Here is a 12311-nt window from a genome sequence, read left to right on the forward strand (position 1 = left end):
CGAACTCGAACATCACCCGAACAGGGTGATGTTCTGCAGAACCCGAACAGTGGCGAACACTGTTCGCCCAACACTAGTTAGGAACCCCAGCAGCTGGGGATGGGAATTGTCAGTTAAGTTTCACGAAGAGGGCATTAAGGGCTCATAAACCAAAACTTTTTGAGTAGACTAATATGGATTATTGGACTACAGTGGTTGGCATTGTTTAGAACCCGTTTTCCTGTGTTGTACCATTTATTAATAACTAGATTGTTTTAAGGTGTTTTTTTAACCCTTTGTGAACATGTGAGTGGCTGCAATTACCCCTACACTTACTCACATGGGAAAAAGGTTGATCCCTCATTAATGATTCTTACATCAATTTTGCTATATTTTGAGAAAAAGTGAGAGAAAAAGGGCTTTTGGCTAGTGCTGAAACAAGTAGCCTTGGTTGTAGAAAGAGGGAAAGGCAATACCTTACCCCCAGAAATGTTGCCCAGTGGTGGAACATTTGGCCAGAGATGGTTCAGAATTAGAATGACACAAACTTACTTCCTTCTCTTCCCTTGGCAACAAGGGCCACTAAGACAAGGGGACCCCACTCCGTTTATTTTGGAGTATAGCTTATGCGAATGCTTAAAAAGCTTACCTTGATTGAGCTCTTCTTTAAAAAAATATATCTAATAATATAGATATATATTTTAAAACATAATAATATTATATAATATTTGTGATGCTTCAGTAAAATTCCATTGTACTTATTTGACCTGGTACATTAAAATTCAACAACTTAATTCTGCTGTGTGGAGAACATTCTTTCCATTGTGATAAGAAAAAGATCAGCTACTTGAATGTGCCAACGTAATCTCTACCTTTTGTGTGCTTTGTATGGAATTACTACAGGACCCAGGAGGGAAACCGATTGTGAGAGATTGAGAAGTTGCTGATGTTAATTAAAATATTGTGGAAAGTTTCTCCGCATGGTACAATATATTATAGAGCTCCAACAGTGTGCCTTTTTGAGACCAGAAATTTCACATTAAGGCTTAAAGTTACATTTGATCCTACAAATATGAGATTTGCCATTTATTTTTTTTCTGGCTGTTATGCCTAGTAGGTTATTAAAGGATACCAGATGTCAAAATCATAGGAGAAATGGGAGGGAGCAGGCATAAACTATTACCTGTCCTGATGCCTGTCCTGATAGCTAAAAGCCACCACCCCCCCCCCCCCGGGACCCTCTTCCGGGTTGCCGGAGTCCGGCTTTGCTGCACACGCTCTGGCCAGGCTGAGCTCATCCTACAGCGGCCGCCCATGGCCAGGAGTGCTCTACGCATGTGTATGACATCATGCGCATGACATGTTGAGCTCTCAGCCACGGGAGGCCGCTGTAGGATAAGCACAGCCCAGCCAGCGCAGTTAAGCAACAAGCATCAGGACTGGTGATAATTTATGCCTACTCCCCCCATTTCTCTTACAATTTTGACATCTGGTAGCCTTTAAGCCTGATTGTTAGGGATGTGTAATTCCCTTGCTGCATGCTTCTTCCAGGTCACAATCTCACTGGGCCTGATTTACTAATTTGAAGGATTGCAAATTGTGATTATTTGGTTTCATCTGTCAATTTTGATGCCACACTGCGAACTGTTAAGAGAGGTGTGTAGCCCCTATTTGTGTGAAGCCTGGGTCTTTACAGGTTAGAATATTGTCCTAGAAATGAAGAAGACTTGCAATAATCAATTCAATTAAAGCTTAATTAGCTGGTGAAATGTACCTGACACTTATTGTTATGTTATTCAGGCCACCTTTTAATCTGCAGTGCTCATTTTGGTGGTAAAATTACTATTCAACTATATGTTAATGGACAGTTGTGAATTCGAATTGCATAAAGCACAGTCTGCTAAATTGGCTCCTTGGTGCCTTCTCAAGCAACTGTCAGCCTAGACATCTGCCTGGTTCGTCTACAGCCATAAAGCACAGTATGGCTTTCTTAATTTTTTTACTGCCACTGATTTAATCCAGCCACATCACTCTGCTGCATCATCATATAACTTATATATAATATCTATTTTTTTGGTCAGTCTTAATATATATGAGTTCATTCCCTCCCTCTTCTCTATATTATATGCTTTTTCTGTGTCACGCAGGTTTTTTTTTCACAAATAATGTTATTGTTTATTTGTTAATTAAGAAAGCCTCATGCAGTTCTTGTTTATACAGTGCTGCTCACTCCATTTTCTTACCCCTTCCGCTATCCCCTTCCCTTCTTCCCATCCCCTTTTTGCGTCCATTTAAAAAGAGCGCCTGGAAAAAAGGGCACCTGGTGTAGCCCATATATGCCAAATTCGGCTACAAAGGGCGCCTGGTATAACCGCTACTTTTAGTTTATCAAAAGGATGCTGTTATATTTGTTGGGCTATAAAAGGGCTCTAGATATAGCTGAGAAAAGGGATTACTATGATCTAACTTCTCCCTACTCCCACACAGAACCCTCCCCTGATGGTGCCTAACCCTAAGACCCCCCTGGTGGTGCCTATCCCTAACCCCCTGGTGGTGCCTAACCCTAAACCCTCCCTGGTGGTGCCTAACCCTAAGATAGCCCCTGGTGATGACTATGACCTAACATCTCCCTACTCTCACACAGAACCCTCCCCTAACCCCACCTGTGTCTAACCCTAAGACCCCCCAGGTGGTGCCTAACCCTAAGACTCCCCTGGTGGTGCCTAACCCTAAGCCCCCTAGTGGTGCCTAACCCTAACCCCCCTTTGTGGTGCCTAACATCTCCCTGGTTTCACCTAACCCTAAGACCCCCCCCCGTGGTGGTGCTTGACCTTAAGACCCCCCCAGTAATTACTATGACCTAACTTCTCCCTTCCCTCACACAGAACCCTCCCCTGGTGGTGCCTAACCCTAACCCCCCCACTGGTGCCTAACCCTAAGAACCCCCCCCCCCCCCCCCGCTTGGGATGCCTAATCCTAACCCCCCTGCACCCTGAATCAAAAATGTCAGCTATAAAAGGGTGCCCTTTTGTAGCAGAATTAAAAACCTTGTAGCCAAAAAACTTGTAGCCGAATACGAATTAGGGGCTACAAAGGGGCGCCCTTTTGTGGCAGAATCAAAAACCTTGTAGCCTAAAACTTTGTAGCCAAATAAAAAATATGGGCTACCAAGGGGCGCCCGCTTGTAGCCGATATTTGCAGAAATAACACTGATGTCTATGGAGGTGCCGTTTTCATACATGCGGCTCAGGCGCCCTTTTCAACTGATCCCCTCTTTCCTTCACATACATATGAAAGAAACTTTGTTGGGTTGTACTGACTTTTATGCAAAATACTGCAGTTTTTGGCAAACTAATAACATCCATTTCAACATTTGTTTTATTGTTATACTGTATCTGTTGCATTTTACTGTGGTAATTTTGGAGTACTGAGGGTTGATATTGTTATTTCTTTATGGTAAATAAGTCTGCTTTAACACTAGAACAAATGTGCTAAACGAGTGGGTAAGGGGATTTATTTTTTGTTATTCTTTACAGTGTATCCCCATGTTAAAAGCCATTTAGGATGGTATTGACCATAGGGAAGAGCTCAATGCTCATGGGGTCCACATTCCCAGTTTGTATGGTTGATTAACCTCTTGAGAACCGCGGTATTAAACTCCCCTAGTGACCAGGCCATTTTTTTGTTAATAGGGCCACTGCAGCTTTAAGGCCAAGCTGCAGGGCCGCATAGCACAGCACACAAGTGATCCACCCCCTCCCCCTTTCCCCCCCACCAACAGAGCTTCCTGTTGGTGGGGTCTGATCATACCCTCCAGTATTTATTTTTATTTTATAAATATTATTTATTTTTTTATAAAAATGTGTATATTTTTTTTTCATTTTGAATACGCCGCCCACCCTCCCCCCACTGGCCAATCATTGTGATCGGCTATCATAGGCTTCAGCCTATGACAGCGGATCATCGCCGACACTCTGGAGGGGACAGCCGTGTCACATGGCTGTCCCCAGTACATCACTGCCTTAGATGGCAGCGATGTACTGCCCTAATAGACGGCGGTTTCATAGTGTTTAAAAATTATCTGTTCCCGGATCGGAAGGGAACGGATCGGAGCTGATGCGAATGGATCTAATGTTAACCTATGGATCCATTCACATCTGTCCGTTCAAACAGATCCTTTCTGCGCGATCCGCTAAACAGACCGCAAGGTTCCTCCTGCAGCAATTTTTCTGGACAGTTGAGCCCAGTGGAATGGAAACAGAAGCTGTATCACTGCATTGGCCCCCAATGCAGTGATACAGCTTCTGTTTCCATTCCACTGGGCTCAACTGTCCAGAAACAGAATGTTTCTTCATAGTAGTGAAGAAACGAACCACTCTAAGGAGCAAAAGCCACTTTGGGGATGGAGGGCTGGTGGGGTTGTGGGGAAACGGAATGGAAGTAGCTGAATGGCAATGGAGTGAAAACTGATCCGGTCGATAGGTAACCAGATCTGTTGTCATGGATCCATTTGCCACTAAATTGCCAGTGTGAACCGGGACTAAAGGTTCACTTATAGGAGAAATACACAGTGTAAAATCTTGCATTAACTGTACTGTATTACATCTGCAGGAGCTGTTTGGCTACAGAACCGAGTGGTGGAGGAGCCTTCTGTGTATCATTGGTTACATCTTTTCATTGGCTTTCTTGAGGATTCTGTTCTATTGGAAGCCTGAGATGGATGTTTGGTGCCACTGTGTTCCATGCAGTTTATCAAAAGCAAATGTTATCTTACTCAGAAACACTGTAAGTATCTTCTCTTTGTTTATTACTTATTTAAATCTATCAACCCTTTTATTATCTCCTTGTCTCTGACTTTCTTTGTGTTGTTTCGAAATAAGTTCTATGAAGTAGTTGCATTGGGCTTGGTTTAAATATTAGAATCAATGCTGGATTTATAATAAAAAAAAAATTGCCCTTAGGTGGCAAAACTTACATCCTTCACATGAGTCATATCAGTAGATAGCAGAAGTTTCTAAATAAACTATTATATCTATAGTCCTACTCAGAAATAGGATTTTCTTGGAATCCCACTGTCTTATTTTGTGTAAAAGATCAAAAAACATGAAATTGAAGTTTCTGAATGATGACCGTTTTAAATGTTTTACAACCCCCATCTTGAACATGTTTTTATCTATTCCCCTCACTCAGAATTGTGTTTCTTCCATGCTAGAATTTAATAGCGTGCAGTTAGTTATCAGTAAAGCATTACCCTGACTCAGGTCAGACTGAAGAGAAAGTGTCACTTGTATACCTGAACGTTTAACTGTTAAAGTAAGAAAAAGGAACACAGCACAGTTCTGTGTAGGCTTGGCGCTGTACATACACATTTATCTCATCCTGTCACTGATTGGCCAGTTTCAGCAACTGCATTACTGTTACATACTTCATAGTTTTCATTGCACTCTAATGAGGTGAAGGAAATGTCCTAACTGGTTCAGTAAGTGGTAACATGAAAGTGTTCATTCAGGATTGTTATTTTCAGTACTTTGAATAATAAGGTGAAATGAAAGGAGAAAAGTAATACACTCGGAAATTGATTATTATTTATTGCACACATTTTTATTATGTTTTAGCTCTCGATTTGTTTGAAAAATCATATTTTGGGTTTTTTTTTTTTTTTCTTTTTTTGGGGGGGGGGGGGGGGGGGACACGTTAAACAGTGCTTGTTTTTTCAAAGATACACTTTAAGACATCTGTGTAATTTGTTATAGTTCCTCTGGAAGAAAGATTTGCCTAACATCCAAAATCAACAGAATCGTTGCTGACTTGGAATGTAAATACCAGCAGGGCATGAGGTGTCAAGGTCTTGTCTTCAACATCAGAGTTCACTTTGAAGTAGATAAACATTACAATGTAACCTGCAAAAATGAAATGTGCTCTAGACTACATCACAGTTAGAAAATAATCCACAGTGCATAATAAATGGAAACTGAAAGACAGTTAATTACTGTCACTGGGGATGAGCAAAAACATTTCTTAACATGCTAATCTCCACTAATTAATTTATCAAAGTAAATGAAGTCAATCAAATTCTGTAGTGCTAGTTAGTGTTAACCAGAAACCAGTTAATAAACCAATGGTTGCTGGCTTGGACTAATTCCATTCATTTCTCTTCCTTGGGTCCTTATGCTTATTTTTTATGGACTGACAATATCCACAAGACCAACAGGGAACATCTTGTTGCCCTCCATGCTTTTCACATCATTAAAGTGTACCAGAGATCAAGCGTTACTAAGATTCGATACTTATCCGGAGCTTCCTCCCACCCCATAAACACGTGTGAGTCACACGCCGTCCTCTCCTGGTCTGCCGTTCAGCCGCGATCAGCCCCGGTAACAGCTCAGTCACGTCCAGTATGTGTCTTCTGCATATGCGCGGACCTACTTCGCATGCACAGTAGACCCGGACTGACATCACTGAGCAAGTTACTGGGGCTGATCGCGGCTGAACGGCAGACTGGGGGAGGACAGCGAAGGACTCACTATTGTTTATGGGGCGGCAGAAAGCCGTGGGTAAGTATCAAATCTTACTAAAGCTTGATCTCTGTTTTACTTTAAGCCATCCACAGTCTATGAAGGGTGTTTGAATATGCAGATAACACTGCCGTACCCTATTGATGTGATGGGGAAACAACAGTACTATATCCCAGGCCGCTCTCAGTCAGTGATCAAAGATGAGGAATGAGATGCTAATTTTTAACTTGATGCAAAGTTTATTACATTTTGTATGTAGCTTGAATCTGTAGCAGTTTACATTGCCAGCAACGGTAATTGATCTGTCTAATTTCAGGCTGTATACAAATTCCCCCAAAAAAGCATTAGCTCAGAAAATTAGTATTTCATTGATCAACCTTTGTCACAGACTACTGGATAGCACATGCCATCACAGGACATTTGCCCAGCCCAGCTAGAAACTGATGAATCAAGCTGCTAACTCATCTCCTTGTTTGCGTTTACTTTGTGTCCAAGACAGAAATTCATATTCTAGGACCATGGTTATTGTTTTCATTATTGTTTGGAATGGAGAGGAGTGCAGGAATGGGGCTGTCATGATTGCTCGTGCCACTTACCTCGCCTCGCTCCTGCACTGGCTCTCCTTTGTGTTCAAGACAGAAATTCATATTCTAGGACCATGGTTATTGTTTTCGATATTGTTTGGAATGGAGAGGAGTGCAGAAATGGGGCTGTCATGATTGCTCATGCCACTTACCTCACCTCGCTCCTGCACTGGCTCTCCTGCAATGGCTCTCCTGCAATGGTGGCGGAGTATAACTATTGCTTGTTACACTCTAGCCGTTGAGTCCCACGCAGCTCCGCTATGTTTCCTCCTGCATGGCGGAGAGATGCCAGCCCAACTTCCTTCCTGGTGCAGGCATCTCCCTCTGGTGCTAGGCGCGTGCGAGCGTGCCTCTGCCCCCTTTATGCAGTGGCAATAGGCGGTACTGTACCTGTCCCTAATTGAGAGGCAGGATATAAAAACCATGCTCTCACTCAGATGGATGCTGTTCCATCCCTGGCCCGCCACGGCATCTCCACGCCAGTCTCCCCCTCCAAGTCGTCTCCCTGCTGGGTACCCTATCCTTCCTACCAGAGTCTCCCTTTCCAAGTCATTCCCCTTTGGCAAATCCCTTGGCTTCACACTTGCCTGCCTATCTGCCTGATTTAGCCTGCCTGCTGCAGGAGCCTGCTAACCAGGATCCCTGCACTCTGTCAGTCTCCTGTCTGCCATCTATCCTAGTTTCCCAGCCTGCACTTCCAGCTAGTGTTGGGCGAACATCTAGATGTTCGGGTTCGGGCCGAACAGGCCGAACATGGCCGCGATGTTCGGGTGTTCGACCCGAACTCCGAACATAATGGAAGTCAATGGGGACCCGAACTTTTGTGGTTTGTAAAGCCTCCTTACATGCTACATACCCCAAATTTACAGGGTATGTGAACCTTGGGAGTGGGTACAAGAGGAACAAAAAATTAGCAAAAAGAGCTTATAGTTTTTGAGAAAATCGATTTTAAAGTTTCAAAGGGAAAACTGTCTTTTAAATGCGGGAAATGTCTGTTTTCTTTGCACAGGTAACATGCTTTTTGTCGGCATGCAGTCATAAATGTAATACAGATAAGAGGTTCCAGGAAAAGGGACCGGTAACGCTAACCCAGCAGCAGCACACGTGATGGAACAGGAGGAGGCGCAGGAGGAGAAGGCCACGCTTTGTGAGACACAACAACCCCGGCCTTGCATGAGGGCAAGAAGCGTGCGGATAGCATGCTTTGTACCGCCATGCAGTCATAAATGTAATAAAGATAAGAGGCTCCATAAACAGGGACCGGCAACGCTAACCCAGCAGCAGCAGCAGCAGCAGCACACGTGATGGAACAGGAGGAGGCGCAAGAGGAGAAGGCCACGCTTTGTGAGACACAACAACCCAGGCCTTGCATGAGGACAAAAAGCGTGCGGATAGCATGCTTTTTACCGCCATGCAGTCATAAATGTAATAAAGATAAGTGGTTCAATAAACAGGGACCACGCGGCAACGCTAACCCAGCTGCAGCAGGCGTGATGGAACAGGAGGAGGCGCAGGAGGAGAAGGCCACGCTTTGTGAGACACAACAACCCAGGCCTTGCATGAGGGCAAGAAGCGTGCGGATAGCATACTTTGTACCGCCATGCAGTCATAAATGTAATAAAGATAAGTGGTTCAATAAACAGGGACCACGCGGCAACGCTAACCCAGCAGCAGCAGACGTGATGGAACAGGAGGAGGCGCAGGAGGAGAAGGCCACGCTTTGTGAGACACAACAACCCAGGCCTTGCATGAGGGCAAGAAGCGTGCGGATAGCATGCTTTGTACCGCCATGCAGTCATAAATGTAATAAAGATAAGTGGTTCAATAAACAGGGACCACGCGGCAACGCTAACCCAGCAGCAGCAGACGTGATGGAACAGGAGCAGGCGCAGGAGGAGAAGGCCACGGTTTTTGAGACACAACAACCCAGGCCTTGCATGAGGACAAAAAGCGTGCGGATATAGCAGCAATGCTTTTTGCCGCCATGCAGTCATAAATGTAATACAGATGAGAGGTTCAATAAACAGGGACCGGAAACGCTACACCATCCCAGATGTTCATTGGTCATGTTACTTGGTTGGGGTCCTGGAGTGTTGCGTAGTCATTTCCAATCCAGGATTGATTCATTTTAATTTGAGTCAGACGGTCTGCATTTTCTGTAGAGAGGCGGATACGCCGATCTGTGACGATGCCTCCGGCAGCACTGAAACAGCGTTCCGACATAACGCTGGCTGCCGGGCAAGCCAGCACCTCTATTGCGTACATTGCCAGTTCGTGCCAGGTGTCTAGCTTCGATACCCAATAGTTGAAGGGTGCAGATGGATTGTTCGACACAGCTACGTCATCTGACATGTAGTCCTTGACCATCTTCTCCAGGCGATCGGTGTTGGAGGTGGATCTGCACGCTTGCTGTTCAGTGGGCTGCTGCTGCATGGGTGTCAGAAAATTTTCCCACTCCAAGGACACTGCCGATACCGTTCCCTTTTGGGTACTAGCTGCGGCTTGCGTTGTTTGCTGCCCTCCTGGTCGTCCTGGGTTTGCGGAAGTCAGTCTGTCTGCGTACAACTGGCTAGAGGAGGGGGAGGATGTCAATCTCCTCTCTAAAGTCTCCACAAGGGCCTGCTGGTATTCTTCCATTTTGACCTGTCTGACTCTTTCTTCAAGCAGTTTTGGAACATTGTGTTTGTACCGTGGATCCAGAAGGGTATAAACCCAGTAATTGGTGTTGTCCAGAATGCGCACAATGCGTGGGTCACGTTCAATGCAGTCTAGCATGAATTGAGCCATGTGTGCCAGAGTCCTACCAGAATCCTCATCATCCTCTTGTGAGCGTTGTGATAGTTGTTGTGATGCATCATAGTCGTCACCTTCCTCCTGGTCTGCTTCTGCTGACCATTCGCGTTGAATTGTGGAAGTCCAACGTGCACCGCTCTGGCCCTCGTCAGTGGTGGCATGAAATTCCTGCTCCAACTCCAGCTGTTCCTCCTCCTCTTCTTCGTCATAGCTGCTGGGGCCAGCGTTCCCTGAGGCGGATAGCCTGATGTTGGTACCATCACGCTGATCGTTTTCTCCTTCAGATTCCCCCAGTTGCATCATGACAGCTGTTTCCTTGATTTTTAACATCGACCTCTTCAGTAAACACAGCAGTGGTATGGTAATGCTGACTGAAGAGTTGTCACTGCTCACAAGCAACGTGGATTGCTCAAAATTTTGGAGGACTTGGCAGAGGTCCAACATGTTGGCCCAATCGGATCCACAGAAGCTTGGCAGCTGGCCGGATGCGCCTCGGTACTGCGCCGTCATGTACTGGACCACTGCACTCTTCTGCTCGCAAAAGCGGGCTAGCATGTGCAGCGTAGAATTCCAGCGCGTAGGGACATCACACAGCAAGCGATGGTGGGGGAAATTGAAGCGCTCCTGCATCTTGGCGAGTGCCCCCGAAGCAGTACTGGAATTTCTACAATGTTTGGCCACTCGACGCACCTTCAACAGAAGATCGTCCACGCCTGGGTATGTCCTCAGGAACCGCTGAACTACTAGGTTCATCACGTGCACCAGGCAAGGGATGTGTGTCAGCTTAGCCAACCTTAAAGCGCGAATGAGATTACTCCCATTATCACACACAACCATGCCCGGTTTCAGGTCCAGCGGTGCCAGCCACAAATCCGTCTGTTCCTTTATTCCCCTCCAAATTTCCTCCCCTGTGTGCTGCTTATCCCCAAGGCAGATTAGCTTCAGCAACGCTTGCTGACGCATGCCAACAGCTGTGCTGCACTGCTTCCACGATCCTACTGCTGCTGGGTTAGCGTTTCCGGATGAGGTACAGCTTTGAGATGCGTTGGAGGAGAAGGAGTCAGAGAGGTAGGTGCTGCTGTTGTTATCCAGTGGGAGGGACGGCGGTGCAGCTGTTTGTGGCGTGGGCAACACCCGTGCCGTAGCAGGTGAGGAATCGCTGCCAGGCTCCACAAGGTTCACCCAGTGCGCGGTAAGGGAGATGTATCGACCCTGGCTGAACGCACTCGTCCAGGTGTCAGTGGTGAGGTGAACCTTGCAGGCAACGGCATTCTTCAAGCTTCGGGTTATTTTGCTGACCACGTGCTCATGCAACTCAGGCACTGCAGAGCGCGCAAAGTGGTAGCGGCTGGGAACCACGTAACGTGGGATGGCCACTGACATCATGCCCTTGAAGCTGTTTGTCTCCACCACTCGATATGGCAGCATTTCGCAGGCCAGAAGCTTGGCTATGCTGGCTGTTACTGCCACGGCCCGGGGGTCATTTGCTGGCAATTTCCTCTTGCGCTCAAACATCTCCGACACAGACAACTGAACCGTAGCGCTGCACACGGAAGGGCTGTTGGTTGTTGTGTTTGATGAACACTGGGAGACCTCAAGAGCACTACTCCGGAAAGTGACAGTGTCAGCGTCGTCTGATGTTTGTGAATGTTGTGAACCACGCAATGGCTGGGCTACTGCTGCTGCTGAGGCGGGTCTGGTGGTGAGTCTGGTGAACCCAAGGGAGGCAGTGTTGTTGCTGGTACCCTGTCCTGCCGCGTTTGCCCACAGAGTGGGATGTTTGGATAGCATGTGGCGGCTCATGCTGGTGGTGGAGAGGTTGTTAATACTTTTCCCCCTGCTCAGGCGGGTCTTGCACACCTTGCAAATCGCCATGGTAACATCCTCAGTGCAGTCTTCAAAGAAAGCCCAGACTTTGGAGCACCTGCCTCCTTGCTGGCGATTTCTGTTTGCTCCTCTTTTGCCTCTCACTTGAACTTCCACGCTTGTGGTGCCTGAAATTGCGCGCCGCCTACCTTGTGGCACAAGGCGAACTCGTGCAGCAGTGGGTTCTTCAACAGACTCATCTGTGCTGCTGCTACGACGGCGATGTTCTCGTTCACAAACAAAATCTGGGTCTCTGTCCACATTGTCCATACCCTCCTCTTCCATCTCCTCAAACTCGTCATATGTCATTGTGGGCCGCCGCCGTGGAGTAGAGCTCCCCACAACAACCTCTGCGCAGCACACTCCAACGTCGTCTTCCAGATCTTGTCGGCCGACCTCCTGCAATTGCAACCCCTCCTGCCCAAATTGCTCTGGGATTTGGGTTTCCGAGTCCTCCTCGGACTCGCCTTGTATTTCAGTGCGCGGTGCATTTCCCACAGTTAACGGTTGTGAATCCAGGCACAACATTTCTGGCTGTTCCTCCATTGACCTTTGAAAGGTGGAAGTTTGTTGG

General features: G+C 46.4%; 1 protein-coding gene across 1 annotated transcript in view; it reads left to right on the top strand.

Moving 5' to 3' along the window:
• The window catches only part of LOC137571678 (probable cation-transporting ATPase 13A4), a 144164-nt gene that overhangs the window by 27231 nt on the left and 104622 nt on the right, over positions 1-12311 (top strand). Inside the window, exon 2 of the mRNA XM_068281179.1 lies at positions 4591-4764. Within this exon, the coding sequence (XP_068137280.1) occupies positions 4591-4764 (174 nt within the window). The remainder of the gene's footprint in view (positions 1-4590; positions 4765-12311) is intronic.

The sequence above is a fragment of the Hyperolius riggenbachi genome, chromosome 4 (assembly GCF_040937935.1).
Source record: "Hyperolius riggenbachi isolate aHypRig1 chromosome 4, aHypRig1.pri, whole genome shotgun sequence".
NCBI classification, from domain to species: domain Eukaryota; kingdom Metazoa; phylum Chordata; class Amphibia; order Anura; family Hyperoliidae; genus Hyperolius; species Hyperolius riggenbachi.